The sequence below is a fragment of the Phalangium opilio genome, unplaced genomic scaffold (genome assembly GCF_054372755.1).
Source record: "Phalangium opilio isolate 3A_F unplaced genomic scaffold, DU_Popi_V2 ptg000082l_1, whole genome shotgun sequence".
Lineage (NCBI taxonomy): Eukaryota > Metazoa > Arthropoda > Arachnida > Opiliones > Phalangiidae > Phalangium > Phalangium opilio.
Genome location: NW_028324189.1, coordinates 11,784,755 through 11,808,231, shown reverse-complemented (window position 1 = coordinate 11,808,231; position 23,477 = coordinate 11,784,755). Strand labels below are relative to the sequence as shown.

The 23,477-nt window shown below is 36.9% G+C and overlaps 7 protein-coding genes across 17 annotated transcripts; 3 read left to right on the top strand and 4 right to left on the bottom strand.

Moving 5' to 3' along the window:
- Positions 1-26: 26 nt before the first annotated feature.
- On the bottom strand, positions 27-4,887 carry LOC149651714 (beta-1,4-glucuronyltransferase 1-like). Of its 2 annotated transcripts, XR_016371322.1 has the most exons (3): positions 3,741-4,887; positions 3,317-3,605; positions 27-3,240 (listed from the first exon to the last, which is right to left on the bottom strand). XR_016371322.1 is itself a non-coding variant. In XM_089848735.1 (2 exons), the coding sequence occupies exons 1-2, from the start codon at positions 4,770-4,772 to the stop codon at positions 3,396-3,398; spliced, it is 1,242 nt and encodes a 413-aa protein (XP_089704861.1). In that variant the 5' UTR covers positions 4,773-4,887; the 3' UTR covers positions 3,288-3,395. The 2 variants fall into 2 exon arrangements, 1 of the variants encoding a protein (XP_089704861.1); XM_089848735.1 differs by lacking the exon at positions 27-3,240 and having other exon boundaries at positions 3,288-3,605.
- On the top strand, positions 733-2,509 carry LOC149651715 (uncharacterized). Its single transcript, XM_089848747.1, has 2 exons — positions 733-864; positions 2,244-2,509. Exons 1-2 carry the CDS (start codon positions 813-815, stop codon positions 2,507-2,509), a joined length of 318 nt encoding a protein of 105 aa, XP_089704873.1. The 5' UTR covers positions 733-812.
- Positions 2,878-23,420, top strand: LOC149651709 (uncharacterized). 3 transcript variants are annotated; one of them, XM_089848730.1, is made up of 8 exons: positions 2,878-3,177; positions 20,032-20,396; positions 20,457-20,586; positions 20,649-20,783; positions 20,851-21,027; positions 21,094-21,397; positions 21,454-21,603; positions 21,681-23,420. In XM_089848730.1, exons 1-8 carry the CDS (start codon positions 3,175-3,177, stop codon positions 22,091-22,093), a joined length of 1,677 nt encoding a protein of 558 aa, XP_089704856.1. In that variant the 5' UTR covers positions 2,878-3,174; the 3' UTR covers positions 22,094-23,420. The 3 variants fall into 3 exon arrangements, with proteins under 3 accessions (XP_089704856.1, XP_089704855.1, XP_089704857.1); XM_089848729.1 differs by having other exon boundaries at positions 20,454-20,586; XM_089848731.1 differs by lacking the exon at positions 2,878-3,177 and adding an exon at positions 18,549-19,789 and having other exon boundaries at positions 20,454-20,586.
- LOC149651713 (beta-1,4-glucuronyltransferase 1-like) lies at positions 5,037-7,432 on the bottom strand. Of its 2 annotated transcripts, none has more exons than XM_089848736.1 (3): positions 7,061-7,432; positions 5,404-6,467; positions 5,037-5,303 (listed from the first exon to the last, which is right to left on the bottom strand). In XM_089848736.1, the coding sequence occupies exons 2-3, from the start codon at positions 6,424-6,426 to the stop codon at positions 5,094-5,096; spliced, it is 1,233 nt and encodes a 410-aa protein (XP_089704862.1). In that variant the 5' UTR covers positions 6,427-6,467; positions 7,061-7,432; the 3' UTR covers positions 5,037-5,093. The 2 variants fall into 2 exon arrangements, with proteins under 2 accessions (XP_089704862.1, XP_089704863.1); XM_089848737.1 differs by lacking the exon at positions 7,061-7,432 and having other exon boundaries at positions 5,404-6,205; positions 6,271-6,409.
- On the bottom strand, positions 7,430-11,061 carry LOC149651712 (uncharacterized). The gene is made up of 4 exons (XM_089847164.1): positions 9,873-11,061; positions 9,552-9,745; positions 8,168-9,266; positions 7,430-8,099 (listed from the first exon to the last, which is right to left on the bottom strand). The coding sequence occupies exons 1-4, from the start codon at positions 10,974-10,976 to the stop codon at positions 7,893-7,895; spliced, it is 2,604 nt and encodes an 867-aa protein (XP_089703290.1). The 5' UTR covers positions 10,977-11,061; the 3' UTR covers positions 7,430-7,892.
- LOC149651711 (uncharacterized) lies at positions 11,210-13,176 on the top strand. Of its 2 annotated transcripts, XM_089848745.1 has the most exons (5): positions 11,210-11,517; positions 12,141-12,224; positions 12,301-12,428; positions 12,490-12,736; positions 12,881-13,176. In XM_089848745.1, exons 3-5 carry the CDS (start codon positions 12,368-12,370, stop codon positions 13,116-13,118), a joined length of 546 nt encoding a protein of 181 aa, XP_089704871.1. In that variant the 5' UTR covers positions 11,210-11,517; positions 12,141-12,224; positions 12,301-12,367; the 3' UTR covers positions 13,119-13,176. The 2 variants fall into 2 exon arrangements, with proteins under 2 accessions (XP_089704871.1, XP_089704870.1); XM_089848744.1 differs by lacking the exon at positions 11,210-11,517 and having other exon boundaries at positions 11,958-12,428.
- LOC149651710 (uncharacterized) lies at positions 13,173-16,374 on the bottom strand. Of its 6 annotated transcripts, none has more exons than XM_089848739.1 (3): positions 15,433-16,374; positions 14,423-15,370; positions 13,173-13,705 (listed from the first exon to the last, which is right to left on the bottom strand). In XM_089848739.1, exons 2-3 carry the CDS (start codon positions 14,481-14,483, stop codon positions 13,194-13,196), a joined length of 573 nt encoding a protein of 190 aa, XP_089704865.1. In that variant the 5' UTR covers positions 14,484-15,370; positions 15,433-16,374; the 3' UTR covers positions 13,173-13,193. The 6 variants fall into 6 exon arrangements, with proteins under 6 accessions (XP_089704865.1, XP_089704866.1, XP_089704864.1 ...); XM_089848740.1 differs by having other exon boundaries at positions 14,423-15,342; XM_089848738.1 differs by having other exon boundaries at positions 14,423-15,642; positions 15,709-16,374.
- Positions 23,421-23,477: the final 57 nt, after the last annotated feature.

The following is a 23,477-nucleotide window of genomic DNA, read 5'->3' as shown; positions in this document are numbered from 1 at the left end:
ATTTTAAACATAGATTTTAATCATAGTTAATATATATTGGTTTTATTAATGCCATGTAATAAATATAAATATTTTCATGAAATTGATGTTCTTGGAAGTTTGCATTATATAGCCAAATTTAAAGTGAAATTGTGAGTGTTCCGCGAACTTTCCAAGTAAGTAAGTTTTGTTTCCGGAAACACAGCAATAAAGCAACACCTAAGTATTGATTTTACTCAGAATGTTAGAGTCGGTTAGGCTTAACGAATTAACTAAGAGGGGTCAGAGTTTCCCAGCTTAACCGGATTGGATCAATGTTTTCGTGGTTTCGCAAGAAGCCTCGTTACTTTTACCATCCGGTTCTTTCGAGTAGCGAGCGTGTCACATGTCTAGGGCAGTGAACGGACTACTCAGAATTTAGGTAACGCATGGTTGACAAAGGGGTACCCTTTGCTACCATGACAACGTTGCTTTACAGCTTTAGTGGACGTCGGAATTCTTTCAAACCTTAAGCGTCGGTTACGGCAGTACGATCTAGGTTGAGGAAGTTCAATTCAGATTTAACCCTTATTAGTTGTTCCAGTTTTCGCTGTAGCGGGGTCTGAGAACCTAACTGTATAGGAAGCTAGTACCCTGATTGGTTCTTGAGACAGTTGACGTCATAATCTTTCTGAGGAATGTCCTCGCACGTGTCAATTTCAAGAACCGATTTGAATACTGTAATTTATGGTTGAGAGTCCTTCGCCGTGTCTAGACGTGTTCTTCAATTCTTCGGGACCAGAAGTCGTTGAATATGAGTTGTATTTGAGAACTTGAAGGAAGATCCATGGATAATGGCTCCTGGGAGTACCTACTTAAATAAGGTCTGCTCAAAGTACTTGGACTGTAAGTCAATAATTCTTTGTAATTATTTTTAATTTAATTGAGGGGAAGGCAAACTGTTTAAGCTGATAAACCAGGGTTGAATTAATTTTTCAATTAATTGAGGGGAAGGTAAGCTGTAGATCCTCGTAAACAAGGGTTGACATAAACCATTCTTAAACCCTACACATTTATCGATTCATCTCATAGAGTTTCGCTCTATTTCATACGGACTAATCGTGCAGTGTCTCCGAATGTCCCATTGTACTTATCTCAAGTGACTTACACTTACAGACATCTGTAATTTGAAGTAAAATCTTTCCATTCAAGTAGTTTCTAGTATTAGTCTAAACCCATGAAGTAAAACGATACGTATTTTACTTCAAATTATGGACGTATAAATCACTAGGATCTTCTTAATGAGACTTGATTCGGGTCTAATAATAACGCTACTAATTGGCTAAATGTAATTAACTACAACCATAAATATCACCTGGCTTTTACGAGCAAGTTGACGCCCAAAACCAAAAATCTGGTCTAAAATTATACACCGTTATTTAATATACCGGTTTTAGTAACAATCAATTTAATTACCAGGGCCAAAAATAGTTTTTAGATATAATGTTTTCATTAAGGATAGGCAGTGTGTCCCAACCATTTTGAAGTTAAACTATCCATTTCTAATTTTAGTTTATGGCCATATTTTTCATTTTTGGATAAAACTCGAAAGGTTAATGGGAGGAGAAATGAGCTCGTGTCAAAATATTAAGGGCGACTTTTGGTCCCAGGTCCAGAGTTATTAATTGCTTCTTCAAATGAAGGTCCTAAACGTATCCCTACTTGTAGCGTGGTAACCTAGTTTCAAATATGTCACGCGTTTGCCACTCCTCCTTCATATCTTTTGTAAAGAGAGTATGCAGTCCAAAGTTTTATTACCCCAAATGAATTCTTTTGTCACAAACACTTTAATTACGCAATCCATCTTACGGTTGTCACATACTAACCATAAATGATAATAGGCCTATGTTTCAATAAATTTGTGGGTTGAAACATCAAATTCTGTACCATTAGTTCAAAAGATACGTTAAATAAGTTTGTCACTGGTTACTGAGACCTTGTCTTAAAGTGACGTAGGTGAAACGTCATAGATTCTAGTAAGGCGACGCCTGGTGAGGCGCTGTCAAAGGCTTAGTACAGACTGCAAAACCGAGTGTAGTCAGTTCTCGCGTCGTTCTGGAATTAGCTCGTTGTAAGTCTCTAGCATTACGAAGTCATACTTATGGAACATATCTTATAAACTTATGGTGTAACGAATTTGCTATCATAAGTCCTTCAAATCGTGACGTACAGCTTCACGGATTGTTGGTTTTTCAAACATTGTAATTTTTAACCTGTCCATCTAGGTACCAAGTCAATCCAGCCTACATATCCTGTAGGGATAACTTTGATTGTTTTGGGGTGTCTGATAGCCGTTGTCGCTGGGCTGGTCTTCTATAAACTACCACCAATTTTCTACAAGAGGGACGAACGATTTGACCGGCTGTTGATGGCCACTTTAAGACCACCACGGGAGCCTTCACCACCATTGTTTTTCTTACGTGATCATGATATGTTCATGACGAATAAGATATATCCAAGAAGTCCTTCGAGTTCCTTTTATGATCCTTAATTCAATTAAGCCTTTAATTAAGTAACCAAGGCCCAAAATGTAAAATAAATTTACCACCAAAACAGGACCTTTATAAAATGAGTCTTCCAAAACCCATAAAAATATTTTTACGCGGCTAAATGTATTTGTAAAAATAAAATGAATAGCTTTGACTTAACTGATAAAATTATCAAATTAATTTGTCAAGTTAAATTATGTTCAAGATGTAAATAATACGAAAAATATTCTTAATTAAATTTCGGAATATGAACAGCCTTTTTTTTTAATTTTGGCGGGAAATTTTTATTATACCTTTACATTGCATGGTTACTTCCCCCTTCCACCTCTCGCTCCCGCCCGCTCCGGCTACCCGAGAGCCATGACTCATGATGCGGCAGCCGACCTCGTTAGCGATTATTAATTGAGTTCGACAGAAAAGATTGGCTTCGTCTTTGATGGCAATTATGCTTAATTTTTCGTGCGTTGTTTAGTTATAAGAGTTTAAGTAATAAACGGGAATGAAATTCGGTATTTTAATCGTGTTTCCTTGGCCCGATTGACTTTAATTGTCGTGATGTATTTCGATTTTCAAACGCGACTGCTTTAAATCAAGATGAGGATCATTTCGAGAAAAAGGAAAGGCCGCGTGCTGAAATCTTCGAGTTTCAGCCATCTTGGAATTAATTATGGTGAGTTGTCTTTTCAATGGTTTGGTTGAAACTAATTATTGAAGTAATTAATTTAACAAATAGCTGAAAATATTTTTATAAATGGTAGTCTCATATTCAAATACTAGTGATTGAAAAAATTATTCAGCTTTATTATTACCAAATTGGTAGGGTCTAGAAAATAAATAAAATTTTTCGCTAAGGGTTGAATCATGAATGGTTTAAAATTTCGACCTCGACTAATGTTTTATCTGAAAACAGGCATTATCTTTGCCATAAAAATCCTTTAGTTGGTTAGAAAGTTCTGTGAAACGTTGTTTGTTATACTCCAAGTATGGTATGTCCTTATTGCGGTTTGTTTCTTTGTTGAATTTTAAACCCGGACTGTGCACCAAATAGGCATTGTCCAAGATGTGAAAATCAAAATCAAGTAGGCACATTTCCAGCATCTGCAATGGAACGAAAATTATTCCAAAATACTTCATTTACTGACTGACCTTGAAACTAATATCTGCCGTTATTGGGAACCTCGTACGGCAGTGAATAATCGCGCAACCTAACCAAAAATAACCTAGTATACTTACAATTTGCATCTTGTCCAAAAGTCCATTCCAAGTTAACTTCTTGTCGAATTGAGGAATCGCAGAGTTTAGCCCAATGAAAAAAGGTTCCCAATAGCGATATGGGTGTCCTCTATTCTCACTCTTTGTCGTAGTAAAAATGTCTAATGTGGTCTCGTTAGATTTAGTGTTCAACCAAGCCGCCAATTTGGGTATTCTATGACAAGGGTCACACTTGTACAACTGGAAAGTTAAGGCTTTTCGTTCCTTGTAAAGTTGAACTAGCTCTGATTTGGTACTGGGTAAGGTCTTCACATATGAGTTCAGTTCGAATAATGGAAGGACATACATCGATGTCTTTTCGTTGACGTGTTTGTGGCTTTTAATCATGTTCAGGAAACGGTTTGTGACGTTGACACTCGGGTACAGTTCAATGTCCAATGGGAAAACGTATTTGGTTCTAGCGTACTTTCTCGCTAGGTTACGGGCAATGTTTATTGGATAAGGAAGGTTGTGAAGTGAAGTGTATGTCGGGTTAGATTCCGGTAAGGGTTTCTTACAATAACCGGACATTCTCTTTGATACATGGACCGGTTGATGACCCGCGTCGTAGAACACGTGTATGGTGACCCATTGCTTGACGCACCCACTTAAACACGATCTCAAGTAGACCAGTTTGGAGACGGCATATTGAAAATCAAAACCAGGGGCGTAGACGGCGACCGATATCGGACCTTGCCATCTGAGACACATTATTTCCAAGTGGTGTAAAAAGTCCACCGATGCCTGGGTGGTAATTGTGACACTTTTTTTGTACTTCACCCAAATATTAGACTTTAAATAGTTAGGTATAATGCAGTACCCATTGACGTACTTCCCTTTCAAACAAAGGTCAGATTCCCCTCGAATTCTAATCTTATGTTTACCGACATCATTTTCCAAGTGTGTTATTTGAGTTCCAAAAAGGGCTATATTAGTAAGGAGTAATAATATTGCAGATACCAGAAAGATGGTAGCGAAGTATCTAAGTTTTTTAGTCAATTTAAATCTTTTCATTTTGATAAATAATAAAAAAGAAACATTGGATCCGCTTCTGAAAAATATAATCAGTTTTATCTTCTGTTCAAAGTTGAAATCGTTCTATTGGTTTAAATGTACTTGAACATAGTTCATATTGCTTTTACATTGATGACATTTCAAATTAAGATTAAAGTAAGGGTAAATGTTGGCCATATTTGTCACGTGACAATATTTATTTTAATTGTTTATTATATAATATATATTTTTTTATTAATTTAATGACTTTTGGTGAAATTAATGTTTTATCATTGTCAAAATTTTCATAAAAGTTTAATGGACTTTATATTTTGAATTACACTATTTGCGATGATTAAAACAGGCATTATCTTTTCCATAATACTCCTTTAGTTCTTTAGAAAGTTCAATGAAACGTTTATCGTTACGCTCAATGTATTTAATGTCCTTAATGGGGTTTGTATCTTTGTTGAATTTCAGACCCGGATTATGAACCAAATACGCATTGTCCAAGATGTGAAAATCAAAGTCAAGCAGGCACATTTCCATCATCTGCAATGATAAGAAAGTTACCCCAAAAGCTCGGTTACTTACCCTGTACGACGTAGGTCCCTGATTTCAACTCAAATTCGTAATAACCTAATGTACTTACAATTTGCATCTTGTCCCTAAATCCATTCCAAGTTAGTTTCTCGTCATATTGAGGAATCACAGAGTTTAGTCCAATGAAAAATGGCTCCCAAAAGATGAAATCACCTCCCCTATTCTCACTCTTGGATGTAGTAAAAATGTCTAGTGTGGTTTCATTAGATTTAGCATTTAACCAAGCCGCCAAATTGGGTATTCTATGACAAGGGTCACACTTGTACAATTGGAAGGTTAAGGCTTTTCGTTCCTTGTAAAGTTGAACTAGCTCTGATTTAGTACGGGGTAGCGTCTTCACATCCGGGGTTAGTTCGAATAATGGAAGGACATACATCGATTTTGTTTCGTTCACGTGTTTGTGGCGTTTAATCATGTTCAGGAAACGGTTTGTGACGTTGAGACTCGGGTACAATTCTATGTCCAACGGGAAAACGTATTTGGTTCTAGCGTACTTTTTTGCTATGTTACGGGCAGTGCTTATGGGGTAAGGAAGGCCGTGAAGTGAAATGTATGTCGATTTAACTTCCGGTAAGGGTTCCTTGCAATAACCGGGCATTATCTTTGATGCCTTGACCGGTTGATGATCCGCGTCATAGAACACGTGTAAGGCGACCCATTTCTTGACGCAACCACTTAAACACGACTTCATGTAGGCCATTTTGTAGGCGACATCGTGTAAATCAAAACCAGGGGCGTAGACGGCGACCGATATCGGACCTTGCCATCTCAGACACATTGTTTCCAAGTGATGTAAAAATTCCACTGTTGCCTGGGTTGTTATTGTGACATTTTTATTGTAGTCCACCCAACTACTAGGATTTAAATAGTTAGGTAAAATGCAGTACCCATTGACGTACTTCCCTTCTAAACATACGTCAGAGTCTCCAGGTAATATAAGCTTATGTTTATCGATATCGTTTTCTAAGTGTGTATCTTGAATTTTAAAAACGGCAAAGAGTAATAATAGTACAGATGCCAGCAAGATGGTCGCGAAAAATATAAGTTTTTTATGAGATCTAAGTATTTTCATCTTGATAAAAAGGAAAAGGAACTTTGGATTATGAGCTGCTCCTGAAAAATATAATTGCTTTAATTATCTTCTTTACAAAATTGTAATCGTTCTACACACTTAAATCGGAGCCTCCGAGATATCTCGGAGGGTCCGCTTAAATACACTCGAACATAGTTCATATTACCATAAGTTTATAATTTATGTTCCATAAGTTTGTCACTGGTTACAAACTGGAGCTTGTCATGAAATGACGTAGGTCATAGATTCTCGTAAAGCGACGCCTGGTGAGGCGTTGTCAAGGCTTAGTATAGACTAAATAGGAAGATGGACTGCAAAACCGAGTGTTGTCAATTCTCGCGTTCAGTAAGTTTCTAGCATTACGAAGTATCGGTAGTGTCATACTTATGGAACATATCTTTTAAACTTATGATATTTCCTTTACATAGGCGGAATTTCAAACTAAATTTAAAGTAAGGGTAAATGTTAGCCAGAATTGTCACTTGTCATTATTATATTTTAATTGTTATTTTTAATTTTTAAATGAAAATAATATTTTCAGTAATTTTTGTTTCATTCAAAATTGAATCACATTTATTTGATCTTCGTCTTTAAAATTCTTAAATTAGGGAATTATTAATCACAAAAAACTTACTGTTTAGTTTGAAGTTTTATTTATTCGAAACACTTTGGAGAAACCCCGGGAATTGACTCCTCTCCTCGCAAGAATACAATAAAGTGACTTTTGTTAACATTCTATCTTACCAAGATAATGGTAGGGGCTTGTAGCATGGAGGCAGTAAGCACTGCCGGACCCAAGGAGCAGGAACTCAAAGAAATCTGACAACCATGCTACAAAATTTTCCTTCAGAGTTTTATCTAGGAGTCAGAATCCATCTGAATAAAAATGTTGCCAATTTACATTAAATATAAACTAGAACTAATATCTTTTAATAAAATTATTAATGGTTAGATTTGGATTGGGACTAAATGCTAGGCTTTTAATCAAACACTAGTGATCAAATTAGTGTTTGGTATTTTTATTTAAAATACTTTATAAAATCATTTCAAATTTTCACAAAGCCTTTGAGTTTTTGACGGACTTTATATTTTGACTAGCACTATTAGCAGAAGTGAGATGAGACCAGAAGTACTGAGCTAACCAAATTCTTCACTCGGCGAAGGTGAAAATTCTTGATAACACAAGAGCGGTTGGCCCTCTAGTAGCGGTTTCTGAATTTTCCCTCCAAAACGTGAGACGCTCGCGGTGGTAGACGGCCGAACTAGATTCAAGGAGCAGGGTCCGTGTTCGGCCGCTTTAGGTTGAGGGGAAGGGGGTAGGAAATGTTTTTGGAACTCGACCAATTTTTTTCTCTCCAGTTTTAGCGCGTGGGAAGCGGCATAAAATCCTCAAATTTGTTCACTAGTGCCAGGATCTACTATCAATGCTAGAGCCCTTCACTTCTAGTCTCATCTCACTTCTGCTATTAGTGATGTCTAAAACAGACATTATCTTTTCCATAATATTCCTTTAGTTGGTTAGAAAGTTCGATGAAACGTTTGTCGTTACGCTCAACGTATTTGATGTCCTTATTGGAGTATGTTTCGCTGACGTATTTTAAACCCGGACTATGAACCAAATACGCATTGTCCAAGATATGAAAATCAAAGTCAAGCAGGCACATTTCCATCATCTGCAACGATAAGATATGGTTACTCCAAAAATCTCGGTACGACGTATGGTCCCTTAACGTGTACTTACAATTTGCATCTTGTCCATAAGTCCATTCCAAGTTAGTTTCTCGTCATATTGAGGAATAGCAGAGTTTAATCCAATGAAAAACGGTTCCCAAAAGATGAATTCACTTCCCCTATTCTCACTTTTGGTCGTTGTGAAAATGTCTAGTTTGGTCTCGTTGGTTTTAGTATTCAACCAAGACGCTAATTTGGGTATTCTATGACAAGGGTCACACTTGTACAATTGGAAGGTTAAGGCTTTTCGTTCCTTGTAAAGTTGAACTAGCTCTGATTTGGTACGAGGTAACGTCTTCACATCCGGTGTCAGTTCGAATAGTGGAAGGACATACATCGACGTTTTTTCGTTGACGTTTTTGTGGCGTTTAATCATGTTCAGGAAACGGTCGGTGATGTTGACACTCGGAAACAACTCAATGTCCAATGGGAAAACGTATTCGGTTCTAGCGTATTTTCTCGCCAGGTTACGTGCAATGTTTATGGGGTAAGGAAGGTCGTGAAGTGAACTGTATGTCGTGTTAACTTCCGGTAAGGGTTCCTTACAATAACCTGGCATTCTCTTTGATGCCTTGACCGGTTGATGATCCGCGTCATAGAACAAGTGTAAGGTGACCCATTGCTTGACGCAACCACTTAAACACGACTTCAAGTAAGCCATTTTGTAACCGACATCGTGTAAATCAAAACCAGGGGCGTAGACGGCGACCGAAATCGGATTTTGCCAGCTCAAACACATTTTTTCCAAGTGATCTAAAAATTCCACTGTTGCCTGGGTTGTTATTGTAATACTCTTTTTGTAGTCCACCCAACGACTTGGGTTTAAATAGTTAGGGATAATACAGTACCCTCGGACGTACCTTCCTTCCAAACATGCAGTCGAATTTACCTCATTTTCCGCTTCAGATTCTTCTCTATATCTAAACTTGCTTTCACCGACATAATCTTTCAAATTAGTACCATAAATCCCGAAAACTGCCATGTTAGCAAAGAGGAAGAATAATGCGGATACCAGACATATTATTGCGTAAAACGTAATTTTCCTGGTAAGTTTAAATCCTCCCATCGTGATGACTAGTGATAGAAGGAGCTTGCAGAAAATTTGATAACTTCAAGTAACTCCCGTATTAAGTTGAAATCGTTCTATAGGCTTAAAAGTAATTGAACATTGTTCCCAATACCTTTGCACAGACGATATTTCGAATTAAGATTGAAATGATTTAGTTTTCTTTATTTTTTTTTAAATTCAAATAAAACAAACATCATCAAGAACATTTTATTTTCTTTGCTTATTTTGGGACTGTCTTGATGAAATTTAAAGTTAAATATTCACAAATTCTTTACATTTATATTAAAAGGAGTTTACTATTTACATTTAAAATTTAAATATTATTTATTTATCTACCGTCGTGTAGCAAGAGTTGTTAGCGTATTTATCGCCTAGTTTTTTCAAGCGATGAAAATAATTTTCAGGAACACGATCAAAGTGTGGTAAGACCTCCGCGTCGTACTTGGTCCCTGGATATTGAACTAAGAACGCGTTGTCCAGCAGGTGCATTTTAAAGTCTTTTACACACATCTCCATTATCTGTTAAGAAAATAGAAAAATAGAATTTAGTATCTGTTAAGGCCGAGTACTTAAAGAGATATTCTATGCAATCATGGGTATATCTTGGAAAATGGTACTCTGAAGTGTCAAAGAAAAACGTTCTTACCACTCTTGTATTGTCGAAGAATCCATTGAATGTTTTATCTTCGTCGAACGCGGGTATTTCTACATTTTTACCAATAAAAAATGGTTGGTAAAATCCGTGTTTGCTAATCCTATTTTCAACACTGCTCAACGGAAATACGTCCAATGTGTTGTGGCTATCATTTACACTTTTAGCTCGCAACCACCGTTTTAAATAGGTATTATTGTTGCATTCACTTTCACAAATAAAATTCACGTAATCAACCGCTTTACCAACGCGGCATTGTTGTAACAACTGCGATTTGTTTAGAGGCATCGTTGTATTCGGGTAGAGAGAGAACAAAGGTACCATAAACACCAACTTCTGATTTTTGAATTCCTTATAGTGTCGTTTGATCATGCTAATGAACCCAGGAATTATGTCAACACTGGGATACATATCAATGTTCACTGGTAATACGTAATCCGTGTACACGAGATTTCTCGCGATGTTTCGTCCAAAATTGATAGGAAAAGCTAACTGGTTCATGAGGAAATAACTTTCATTTGACTGAGGGAGTACTTGATCAACTTCCGGTTTATATTTCACGTCATAAAAGATGTGCAGGTCAACCCACTTACTGATACAACTGTTATCAGTGTCAAGGGTCATCATCTTGACTTTACGAAGTACCTCGTAGTAATCGTGTCCTGGAGTGTAAATCGCGACTGAAATTGGTCCCTGCCATCTTTGGCATAGTTCCTCCAGATGTTTTAAGTCTTCAATCGTTCCCTGGGTCGTTAGTGTCACGCTGTTATCGCGACGTACCATCTGATTGGATGTTAGGACGTAATATCGAATGCAATAGCCGTTAAAATGAGTCGCATTTTCCAGGCAGATTAACTTCTTTTTCGGGGCTATGGCGTCATTCGTTTCCACTAAGTTGAGGTCTGTTGTGACAGAGTCCCTTGGGAAGTTGGTAACATTGATCGAGGTTGTTTTATTGTCGTCCTGATGTTCACGTTCGTGTTCCCTGCACTGGCTAGGATAAATAACTAAAAAATATAACACTAAAAACGCGGTGCCCATGACCATGGTCACAATAATCGGACACTTGATGCTTTCTGGTTTCTTCAGGAAAGTCATTTCGACAATATGATTTGGTGAACCATTTAGAAGCCAAAGGTTGATTGAATGTGAACAGATTTTTGGTTGCGAAAGTCGTTTTATATGCCTTGATAAGGCCCTGTAATTGAGAAAAGTGTGATACAGATTTGAACTCTAAGTATCTTTCTATTTCGAAAACCCAATAAATAATGTTTCACTGATAGTGTTGTTTGAATTTGGTCCGAAGAGATACTATACTGTTCTATCAAGTCCTTATCATTTTTCATCGTAAGATAAATTTTACACTATTCTTTGTTAAATTTGAGTGCTTCATGAGAATTTTTTTTTCTATCATTTAAGTATCCCTTTGAATTATTAAGAACTTGAAATATGAAATGTCAAGAAGTATTATTTCCCCCATGTTCGTTTCAGTCAGAAACTACATTGCAATTGTAATTGAGGAGAAATATAGTTAGTTGTATTGAACTCTATTGTAGCGAGAGATAGAGAGCTTCGAGCACATTGTAAATTCCGAAAGAAAAAGACAGTAGGTCAAGATTGGAAATTCCAATACAAGAGGGTGGGTTTTTATATCAGATACATTCAACTTAGTTTCCCCAACTTACGTGATAAACTAATACTTTAACGTCAATCTCTAATATTTGTATACGCGAAGGAATGGCAAGTGAATACCCAATGACGCTACTAGAATATCCAAACCCCCGATTGTTATTTGGCGACCATGATATTGCAATAATATTATATTTAACCAGGGATAGATTTAATTTTAGGAGTAGGAATGGAGAACGGTTAGTATTTACTTCAGTCCGACTCATAGCCCAGTATAGAGCCCCTCCCTCCAACACGTAACGAAAAGTTTCAATTGTCTTATTGGCTCACTTAAACTACGTTTTAATGACGTTGCTGACGGGGACGGCGAAAAATACGTAATTCATTTTTACCTCTGTCGCTATGACCTACCTCTTCTTTCATACCCCCCGTCCCTTGGAAGGGGGTCCGGGACTTTGACGCGCGCCCAGATTACTCTGTTCTCCATTCCTACTTCTAAAATTAAATCTATCCCTGATTTAACAAATTTAATGCAATTTCTAATTCTCTGTGAAAACATTTTAACGTCTCGCTGTTTCTCTATTGGTACATGTTAGAAAATTCCATCAAAACTAAAAACATTTACGTCATTAGGTAGTAAACATTGACGTTGTTAAGAAAAACAAGAAATATAATAGGTACAAAACAAATTTTAGACCTTCTCGGAAATTATTCAAAGTCAGTTTTGTTTGAACAAACGTTTGTTTGAAAGATGACATTTAATCTGAAAGTCAGGGATTGTTGAAACTTACAGAAACATAAATACGTTTAACTGTCAATGCAGAAGTAATTATATAGGACGTATACGTTTAAATTTCATTATGAAAACCTTTACTTCATTTCTAATCTTAACTATTCTATATTTACTCAACGCGATCCAAGGTAAGAGCTTAATTATACTCTCATTTAATTAACGCCGAATCAAGGAGAAAAATGTATTTAGGAATTGAGGTTGTTGACAAACGTAATGAGTCGCAATCGATATTGTTGAAGCGGATGAAGCGTCACGTCCAACCTCAACAAGGCTATCCAACCGGTGGTCTTAATGATGTGCCATGGCAATCTGTTTATTATTTTACCCTGCAATTTGCCATGGCCATGGGAAATAATGCTTTATTGGAAAACCTGAATGATATGATTTCCTACAGTGCCGGGGAGGTTTCTAGGGCTTATACGTATGGAGGTTGCGGGTACGGTGTCATATTGATTTAAAAACCACTGCAAAATACATTCCTAGTTACTATTTGAAAATGGTTACTCGATAAGATTGAGGCTAACCTTGAGTAACAGTCCGTAATCTCGCGGTAATTTATCTTCCTTAACTTGTAACCTAGACGTGGAGGCTACTCTTCATACGGAGGTCGTCAAAGTTACGGCTACGGAGGTTACAGTTACCAACAACAACCAGTTATCTACGTGATTGAGCAACCAACCCAAGTCGTTTACGATACTGGTGTCTTCGATTTTACCAGTTCTTTTGGTGGAACTGTCAGTAACGATGCTCTTCTTGAAACGTTGATTACCCTAGTACAGGGAGCTATTGATGATAGTTACAGTTATGACGAGGAATAAGTAATTACAAGTGTAATTACCTACCGATTCAAATGAAATAAAAAAAGAGACAAATTTATTTTGAAACATCTTTTATTATTTACCCGTACTATCTCCACCTTCATCCAAGGCTATTTGTATCAAAGAAATCAATTGTTCTAGAAGTTCAGAATCGCTAACAGTGTCCCCGAAACCACCCGTGAATCCGTATATATTGTTAACAGGGACAGCGTATTGGGCTGTTTGAACCGGGACGTAATACACAATGGGTTGCGCCATGTAGCTATATCCACCATATCCGTACGGGTAGCCACCATACCCTCCTCCTCCGTACCCACCACCGTATCCTCTTCTGTACCCGTAAGTGTAGGCCTTGGAGACACCACCAGCCTTGTTGACCAACATGTCGTTGACGTTGGAAAGTAAGGCGTTGTTGCCGGCTATTTTAGCGAATTTTTTCGTAAAGGTGTAGATGCGTCGCCATGGTAGGACTTTGTTTGTACTTGTGGTCGCCCGTTTCGTCCGGTTGAGAAAATCGGTTGATTGGTAGCTTGAGATGTTCCGGGTGTTTCCATTATGGGGTGGTTGGCAAATTCCATAAGCGGAAGCTAAATAAAATAAACTGTTTACATTTTCTGTACCAAAACATTTCGACGTTCAGATTATCGTGCAGAATTTATTTCGACGTTCAGATTATCGTGCAGAATTTATTTCGACGTTCAGATTATCGTGCAGAATTTATTTCGACGTTCAGATCATGGATTAACTAACGCTAGGGATAGTTCGTTCCCCCAAAAAGATAACGCACGCATGTTCCAAACGCCCCCTAGCAGCAGCTACTATCCCTAACAGGAAGTTATAAGAAAATTGGACCAAATATCACGTGGTCTATGACGTCAAAATTGAAATACTGCCTAAAGTGGGCAAAAACGATTTATTTTGCCGAGAGATGGCGCTATATCTACATCCGTTTTGGTCCAATAAATTGGGGGAATGAAGAGGGGAATCAAGGAATAATTCGGAACATGTAGTTGGCGATAGAATTACATGGGAAACCCAGTTAGTGAACAATCCCTAGCGTTAGTTAATCCATGTTCAGATTATCGTGCAGAACTTATTTCGACGTTCAGATTATCGTGCAGAATTTATTTCATTGTTCAGATTCTCGTGCAGAATTTATTACATTGTTCAGATTCTCGTGCACAATTTATATGTTTAAATTATATCATTTCCCTCTACAAAAATCCTCCCATCTCACAATAATTGAAATTTACACATTGACACCCGTTCTCTTCCCCTCAACAAATACTTAGAAAAATACTTACATAATATGCAAATAACTAAGAAAACAATTAGAAATGAAACATTATTGCTCGATCTACCCATAGTAGTCCCTTGAGTAAATCCTACACATCATGAGTGCACTAAAACTAATCGCTTTCTGATTTTAATTTTCCTTTTTTTCCTTTCTTTATTATCTCTTTGCGCGTGACTTTATAATAATATCATAATGATGTAGTTGTTAATTACATATTGAAACTTGAGCAGGTGTTCAGACAATGTACGCGTGTATAATTCATAGACCTTCGTGAACAGGTTAAGCTAATAGATTTAATCAAGAATGACCTTCCTTTTGAATTTCAATTGAGATGATCAGCCATGATCTCTTTAAAATTATTTTGGATGTAGCAGTTATCTTGATATAATTCGATGGAGTTATTTTTGAAACCGGACATTAAAAATATCCAATGAGACGTATTAAGCAATCAAGTACACCTTTAAATTTGAGGGATCTTCTTGCGAAACCTACATAATGGTCTTGCCCAACATGAAATTAGAAAAGAGAGGGAAAGGCGAGGTTGTACGAGGGAAGATACACTAATGATTGTTCGTGCAAAAGCGAGCCTGGAAAGCAAGCAAGCAAGTTGCCGTCTCTATTTCGAATCAAGATGTTACTTTCCCATCGGATCGTTCAGGGAAAAAGTGGTCAAGCTTTCCCTTACTGCAACTTACTTACCTAAATACATATATATCCCCTTTCCCATCTCGGCTTTAGTTAGGGCAAGAAGTGATATCTAGTGATGTTAGGGAGAAGGTATAAGTTCGCGCCACATTTCCAGCTTTATCTCCAGTCCAAACGTAGGTCCTGAGTTAATCCCCGCCTCTAAATTACAACCAGCATCTCATAGGCTCTTGAAAACTTACGTCAGCGCGATGCGAATGAGGAAAATTCCGTATTTTGCGACTGAGGAGAGGCGAAATAGCCCGGCCTCCTTTAGAAAATATCACGATACTGCCTAAATCGACAATCAAAAGGGTTAGGGTAACAACGTACCTTGGTTTTAAAATCGACGAGGAAATAGCGTGGAAAGATCATATTGCAGCGACCATAAGTAAAATAAAATCGAGAATTTACATTCTACGGCATTTAAGGCCACACATTCCACCATCTATTCTGGCCATATGGTATAAAACCGCGATACTACCAATATTCGACTATGGAGATATCCTCTACATGACGGCAAGCTCTACTTCACTACAAAAGCTACAAACGCTTCAAAACACCGCGGGAAAGATAATCCTTGGCGTGAAGAAACGGACAAACACTAACCTTGTACATGCGAATCTATCATGGTCTTTACTGGCAACCCGTCGTAAAGTTCATTTAGCACGCTTTGACTTTAAATCCAAGAGAGGCCAAGTTCCGACCTACATTCGTCAGATATTCACAGAACTGTGCAACGTACACGAACACAACACGCGTGGGACGGAGCAAAATTTATATCTAAACCCACAAAAATCAAACCACAGTAAAAATCGACTATCCTTCAGGGGAGCAGTTTTATGGAACTCTCTACCCATGGATTTAAAAAATTCAGCAACATATACAAATTTTAAATTAGAACTAGACAAGTACTTCAATTAGAAGTACAATTATAATTCCATAATTTTATCCTATGTAATTATTTAAATTTATTTTAATTTAACTGACGACTCTTTTGTAAATTAGCGACATAGCTAAAAAGAATATCGTCAATAAAGATGACTTTATTATTATTACGTCCCCCCTTGTATTTTGAAAGGGGGACTGGGACTATGGCGCGCGAATACTTAGGCATCTTATCCCTTCTCCCTAATAAACTAGATATCGCTTCTTGGTTAGGGTTAGCGCTGGGAGAATCTTCAGTTTAGAAAATAGCGGGAGGATTCCACCGACTAAGCAGCTAGGGTATCTCTCATTTTCCCGCGCTCTGTAATAAGCCTTTTTCTTCTTTTACTCATGTTCTTATATAGTTTTTAGAACTATATTTCGAAATGAAATAGTATAGTTAGGTACTTATGATGGTAGAGTAGGCCTTCTGAGATACTTGTAACAGATTTTTTGGTTCCCTCGAATTTACTAACCTTTTGCGAAGGTGGAGTGTTTTTTTTTTCTTTTCCATTTTGTTTAGAGCTATTTTATAAGATTTTCTTTTCATACCCGAACTACAGAATTGCTTTGGGGGCGGATTAAACCATAGATATTTTACTATACGTTAAATATTTAACTGAAGTGGGTTTAGTTCAAATGTGAAATTCTTTTGGTTTTAGATAAGAAATCGTGTATCTTTGAATACATTTAAAGCCAATTGAGCCTAAGTTCCAAATGTAAAAGTTGCACTTAACAAAGTTAGCAAGTTTGATAAGTCTGCCATAAATAAATTAAATCCAAACTTATCAGAACCCCCTACAGGTGTTTTGAAAGCGTTACCATAAGTTTATAAGACACGTTCCATAAGTATGACACTACCTATACCTCGTAATGCTAGAGACTTACTTACTGGGAGCTAGTTCGAAAATGACAAGCGAGAATTGAATGGCTACACTCGGTTAGTTTTTCAGGACTTCCATCTAGGTCCTATTTAGTCTGTACTAAGCCTCTGACAGCGCCTGACCCATGTAACTTCATTACAAGCTCTCAGAAACCAGTGACAAACCTATGGCACATATATTATGAACTTATGGGAAACTGGATCTTTATTATAAGTTAATCTAATATGATAATAATATTTAAGTGGTTATTAGAATTTCATTTGGGCGACCTGAATCTTGAACAATACGCTAAACAAATCAGACAATGCCAATATGGGGGTTTACCCAAATGTCTACTGTTCTATTTCTATATACACCAATCACTAGTTGGGGTTGATGCCTGTCACAATTCAACAGAAGCGACTCTGGTAATCATTTCGGGTCGAAGAACAAAATCTATATTAGCAGGCATTAGTCTTTTGGTGGGTTTACCATTTCCCCCTCTTGGTGATGTACGTGGGGTGTACAGAGGGGTGTTCCTTACATTTTCGATTGAGCTGAGAATGGAACAGGTGCTTACGTTACCAATAGCTCATTCTCTGGCCCTGGTGTTTTCATTGCAATCATCCCCGGAGTCTACCCTATCCCTCAATATAATCCACGACTCTGACTGAGTTAGATGTACCAATACAAAGTTGTTAAATTGTACCCTGGATATAAGCTTCTATTGTTTGTTAAGCGAAACCTGTTAGTTGAAGTAAAACTCATCAAATGAATTCAATACTAGCAGGGAAACCTAATTTATCTTACCAATACTCAATTATTAGTTCTTGTTTGTGTTCTTAATTACCTGTAGGATGCCATGAGTATCAAAGCCGGGTGATACAAAACAGTAAGGCCTAAAACTAACTGAAAATAAGCAGGGCAAACCATTCGTTGATTGGCTGAAATGAAATTGGGGTAAAATACTTTGGGACAAGTGGTAATTTCGAGAAGTTCTGTGAAAATATCCGAAAATTGAGCTTGTAGGTATTAAACGTAGAACGGTATACACTGTAGCCTTAAGCCTAATGATGACGTCACATCGTGGGAAAAGCGAAGGCTGTTGTTTTGTATATAGGAAGTATAACGATTCTCTGGCCTCCCTTTCGGGGTGGCTACCCTATATAGAGCACTTGTCTTGAAATCGCGAGCTCCTTTGAAGACCAATAGCCGACGAGATAGGTTGAGCCACGGACAGGCTCTCAAGTTGTAGCTCGAATGGTACTACCACCACTCTAAAACCTGAGTCCCTCTAACAAGTACTTGAAGAGGAAGATTTGATTTTTTAAAAAAAATTGGGGTATGTGTGCATGAAGTTAATTTTTATTCGTCATGATTTGGTTTGTACTGTATCGCGTTACACTCAGTGCACGACTGTTGATAGCTTATAGACTAGAGTATAACGTACTATGAAGTAAATAAGCTGGAGTTAGTTAAACACTAAATATAATTAAGCGTAAACAATGTTTTTTAGATACTAGCACCCACGTCATTAAATAGAAATATCAAGAAACAAGTTAATTTTGAGATAGGGTAGTTATCATTAACTGCGTAGGTCAATTAAAGCAAGTCAGGGTGACGTGGGATAAAATCGAGATAGATCACCCCAAACTTCTATATATGTAATGGTATCGGGAATAATTCTTTTACGCAATAGAGAAAGGTTTATTTTGTGGACTTTATTGGTTTTGGATAAAAAAACCAACTTTATATTAAGATGAAAGCGAACTATGATATCGCGTGTCTATCACGTCGTTGGTTGGTCCATTAGAAACAGCTGCTGACCACTGACTTTCTTCTCACGGATCGTAGTAAAAATTGCCCCTGATTGCGGCTTCCCTTTTCATCAAATTCGCTCCAGTCCTAAGACCAACAACCCAACTTTTCAAAAATGGTATCATAAGTTTATAATATATATTCAATAAGTCTGACACTACCTATACTACGTAATGCTAGTTCGAGGGAGAACGACGCGAGAAATGAAGTCCTACACTCGGTTGGTTAATTTTGCAGGACTTCCATCTAGGTCCTATCAGAAGTGTATAATACTTCTCTTCGAGAGAAGTGTACCACAAAGCTTTGTAAGTGTAACGTCATTCTTCCCAACATCGGAAAATTTGGAGCAAGGTTACTAAACCGAATCACATACGCGATAAATAGTTCCTTCATCATTTCTCTATTAGCGCTTAACTGTTTGGCAAAACGCATTTGCGGATTTTTGTCCCATCCCAAGACGAGGTTTGTGGGTTGATTGTTGGGGTTTTAGTGCCAAAAATTATTAAATTCACCCTACGGTGCGATGCCCATCTGAAGTTTGATGAGCGGGTAAGCAAACAAAAAGGGTGAGCCTGGGAAGAATGACGTTACATAACTTAAGTATTAAGAGGATACAGAGTGTCATCCTTCTTCTATTATCCCCTTGTGCTCCTATTTAGTCTGTACTAAGTCTTGGACAGCGCCTCACCAGGCGTCGCTTTACCTCGAATCTATGACCTACGTCACTTCATGACAAGCCCCAGTTTCTAACCAATGAGAAACTTATGGAACATATATTATAAACTTATGATGGTTTGGATAAAGGGCTAGCTCGCGTTGATCGAGGCACGCGATCTCGCAATCTCACGCATCATGCAAATTGATGACAAAACGAGGTATATACTATCTCCAACTCTTTGTTTATCTGCCCCTTTTTGCGAAACTAAATTATTTATTTAATAGAGAATTGAGGAACTTTGTTCTTTTTTTTTATTGTCACTAATGGTGGGACCGATTGGATTTCGAAACGATTTCCTATAGAGGCAACTATGAAGAAGTGAAATTTGAAGACTTCGACATTTTGGAAGAAGTTTTTAAAAAAGGTGTTTGCTAAATTACTAATAACAAAGGTCCTTATAAAATAGTTTGAAAAATATTTTTTGAAAGTAATGCACTTGCAGCGTATTCGTGATAGTGTCCCTTTAAAATTTGAGTACAAAGAAAATATATATTTCATATTTGTTTAAAGTATTTATTAGCATTTATCTTCATTAAACACAATACAGACAATATCTTTTAATTACATTTAAAAAATTCTGTTTAATTTGTTAAAAATTACCTCCAGATAGCAGTCGTTCAACTGGCTGCAATGTATACTAGAGAACCCGAAGCGAATCTCTTAACTATGGGTCTAATTGGTTGTCTACCCGACAACGTTCAACAGGCGATTAAAAGTTTTTCAATTCGAGCTGGCAAACAACATTTGACCTTTATTTTCCCATTTATGGAAGAAACGATAAAAACTTTCACAGACAATCATGGTTCCCCTCGTAATTGTAATTTTCAACCTAAAGAGGTCATGAACTCAACAAGCTCGATTGCCGCTGATAAAGGTTCAAAAAACCTGCAAAACGCCCTGTTTTTTGACGAGTGTTTAGAAGTAGTTCATGGGTTCAAAACCTACATAACATTGCTACCTCAGAATGGAAGGTAAATTAAATTCAAATAAAATGTTTATTTGAATTTAATTAAGCCTGAATTTTACAGCAGGAATTGTTTACCAGTGGTTGAACTGACTTTGTACCAACGTGACACGCAAGAAGGGATTTTCAGACATTTTCAAAGTTTGTTGAAAATTATTTTGGACAAACGGTCGTCATCTGTTCTAAAGAGATTACCGGTAACGGAGCATTTAGGAACTAAATATTAACTTGTATTAAAGATTTTGGTTGATTATTGCAGTATTTTGTGGTAGATATGGATTCAAAATTACTTGAAAATATTCTAAATGTATGTGTTGAAACCATAATGGAATTTCAAGGTGACACACTAAATGAATACATCCAAGGGCACGAAGATATCCCGAATGAAATTAAAGTTGAGTAATTTCACTTAAACATCCTTGTCTTAACACTTAAGTAACCATCCATGAATCATCTCTCAGAATAAGTACTTGCGGCCGAAGTTTTTGCCGTACCGCGACTTTCTGAAGAGAAATATCGACGACACTGTTGGACAACTAACTACAACTGACCCTCAGTACTTTACCTCAGTCTTGGACTTGTTACAAGCCCCTGGTTGTAACATGTTACACTTGAAGAAAGTTGACACCATTTTTAAGGTAAGGTTATAATAATTAACCAAAATTAAACCAACGAGCTACATGCATATCCTCGAACGTTTGCAGAATCCCAATTCGGAGAAATGCATCAAAGATTTCTGGAAGATATGGGGACATGATGAAATTGCTAGAAGAGTCTTTCCATCCGCTTTTAATACGGCTTCGAATCCAGGCGCACCGATTTCACTATTTGATAAGTTGGTTGGGAATACTCGACAACAGGATACCTCCCTTGAAAATGGGTGCAGGGTTATTAACAAAGATGGTTCGGAACACACGGTTTCAGTTGGACCAATTTCACACGTGCCATTGAAGGAAGGATTGCAGAGTGTTATAAAATGTTTGAAGTCGCAGGATACGTCATTTGCCGGTATATTGAATTTTTTTCATTTATCGCAACGTTTTGAATTTTACTTATGAACCTAGCAAATTACACCGAGGTTAAAAGGTCACCAAGGTCAAGGTCATGCACATGTGGCACGTGTAAAACCTACCAAAGTAATACACCCAAAAGTACAAGATTTGTGTCGTACGAAACTAGGTTTTTGCAACATAGTCGTAGCCTCTCTGGAAATGGTTAGTCTAACCCTAAAATTAGGCTTAGCAATTTAGGGTTAATACGTGCAGGAATCTTACAAGTTGTAAATATTCAGGTGTAACTGATCGTTCAGCCTTTCATTTACCATGTCATCATACCTACCGGGTTCCTGGTTATGATACCAGACCAGTAAGACGCATTAGAGAAGCTGCTACGGTTACAATCGAAACTAATACTAATTTGAGATACCCAGTGGCAACATTTGCCCAGGCTTCTTTCGCTCAACACCGGTACGAAACTACCGCGGTTATCAAAAAAGACGTGGTACCACTCGTTGTACCACCAAGAAAACACCCTCTTAGCGAACAATCCGAGATTAGAACCATCGAAACAAGACAAAACACATTCATACAACCCCAAGCTAGTGTATCATATCAGAATGGGTATACTCAGTATTACCCCTTAAGTTTAAGATTTCATCAAACGCCCTTACAATTTCACTACAATGGACTTATTAGTGGAACTTGAAGTTTGTGAGTATTCTGAGGTCCCATCTATAGTTTATTATTATAGACCTATTTATTCAAGAATGTATGAAAACAAGTGGCCAGGATTCTAGTATATCAAGGGCATTCTAATTTTATCAGCACTGTTTAAAAATAGGGGGGCAAATGACATATATTCCTTTAAGGTCAATGTCGTGGACTTATTTTCTGGTGCTCTGTAGAAATACCAAGTCCATGCTAATGGTCAACTAGGGGTAAAAGGGTCTGGGATCCGCGGTACGACACCCATCGTTCAATATTCATTGAGAGTTCATTTTAAACTCGTACAAATTTCTGCACATATTGACTAAACTAATTAACACCTTAAAATACCACCTCAATAACCCGTTGGCCAGTTTTCTAGTGAACTCAGTGTTTTTCACTAGAATCACTACCTTTCCTGCATCAGTTTTAGTTCCATTCACTAGAATCACTAATGACTTTAATAACCGTGAATGAATATTTCCTTAATTTCCAAGAATCTTTTCGCATAATTCGATAAATAAAAACTTGATCTATAGTGGCTTACTATTTCCTGCAAAACGGAAAAAACCCACCTATCAATAGAAATTTTCCAATATTGAGTAATGCTTCTATAGAAAAATATTTATTATTAAAATAACAACAATTTAACGCTTTATTTAATGAGGTTAATGCCTTGGTAATGGTCAATAATTTTTTTTTCGTTTAAAGCAAGCGGAACTAAATGAACAATTTAACTGATTAACATATTACTTAATTTAAATGCGCATGGTTAATAATATTTAACTGTGCCTTAAGGTCACTATACTTTTTTTTCAAAACTGAATTATTAACTTCCGGGTTCATATAAAAAGGTGGATTAAATGTTGTATAAAATTTTTCGAACTTATCACTAGCACCATGCACGTGCGTGAATCGAATTTTAAATGAGTGTACGACTACGTCATTGCTTACGTCACTGCCCTATATGATTTAATAGTGACGTCATTTGAATTTATTTGGTTTTAAAGAAAATTGAAGAACATCAAAATCATTTAATAATAACAAAGGTGTTTTATTTAAAAGTAAAAAAAAAAAAAACCCAAGTTCTATTGACCTCGCTAGGCGCGACGGGGCTAAGGAATTTAAAAGTCTTTTGAGATAGTTTTAAAAATTAAGATAAAGAAATGTGTTTTTGAAACTTAAAAACAACAAATTCCGGTTTTTGAAAATGAAAACGGTTCGTTTTAGTGCTTAAGGGTTTTAAGTGCAAAAATATTACCTGATTATTTTTTTTAATTGTAAATAATTTTTTTATGTTCATCAACTTTTCTATTATTTAGAAAATTTTGATTATACCCAATCATAATTTGCATAATTATAAAACCTCAAACCTTTCCGCTATT

Coding starts and splice junctions, on each gene's coding strand:
- LOC149651715 (XM_089848747.1), top strand. CDS start 813: ATGGCTCCTGGGAGTACCTACTTAAATAAGGTCTGCTCAAAGTACTTG. Junction 865..2,243: donor CTGCTCAAAGTACTTGGACT/GTAAGTCAATAA, acceptor CTGTCCATCTAG/GTACCAAGTCAATCCAGCCT.
- LOC149651709 (XM_089848729.1), top strand. Junction 20,784..20,850: donor ATATCCCGAATGAAATTAAA/GTTGAGTAATTT, acceptor ATCATCTCTCAG/AATAAGTACTTGCGGCCGAA. Junction 21,604..21,680: donor TCGTAGCCTCTCTGGAAATG/GTTAGTCTAACC, acceptor GTAAATATTCAG/GTGTAACTGATCGTTCAGCC.
- LOC149651714 (XM_089848735.1), bottom strand. CDS start 4,772: ATGAAAAGATTTAAATTGACTAAAAAACTTAGATACTTCGCTACCATC. Junction 3,606..3,740: donor TTTTGGACAAGATGCAAATT/GTAAGTATACTA, acceptor GTTCCATTGCAG/ATGCTGGAAATGTGCCTACT.
- LOC149651713 (XM_089848736.1), bottom strand. CDS start 6,426: ATGAAAATACTTAGATCTCATAAAAAACTTATATTTTTCGCGACCATC. Junction 5,304..5,403: donor TTAGGGACAAGATGCAAATT/GTAAGTACATTA, acceptor TTATCATTGCAG/ATGATGGAAATGTGCCTGCT.
- LOC149651712 (XM_089847164.1), bottom strand. CDS start 10,976: ATGACTTTCCTGAAGAAACCAGAAAGCATCAAGTGTCCGATTATTGTG. Junction 9,746..9,872: donor TCTTCGACAATACAAGAGTG/GTAAGAACGTTT, acceptor TTTTCTTAACAG/ATAATGGAGATGTGTGTAAA. Junction 9,267..9,551: donor TACACGACGGTAGATAAATA/AATAATATTTAA, acceptor AGTTACTTGAAG/TTATCAAATTTTCTGCAAGC.
- LOC149651711 (XM_089848745.1), top strand. CDS start 12,368: ATGAAAACCTTTACTTCATTTCTAATCTTAACTATTCTATATTTACTC. Junction 12,429..12,489: donor TTTACTCAACGCGATCCAAG/GTAAGAGCTTAA, acceptor AAATGTATTTAG/GAATTGAGGTTGTTGACAAA. Junction 12,737..12,880: donor TATACGTATGGAGGTTGCGG/GTACGGTGTCAT, acceptor CTTGTAACCTAG/ACGTGGAGGCTACTCTTCAT.
- LOC149651710 (XM_089848739.1), bottom strand. CDS start 14,483: ATGGGTAGATCGAGCAATAATGTTTCATTTCTAATTGTTTTCTTAGTT. Junction 13,706..14,422: donor CTTAGTTATTTGCATATTAT/GTAAGTATTTTT, acceptor TATTTTATTTAG/CTTCCGCTTATGGAATTTGC.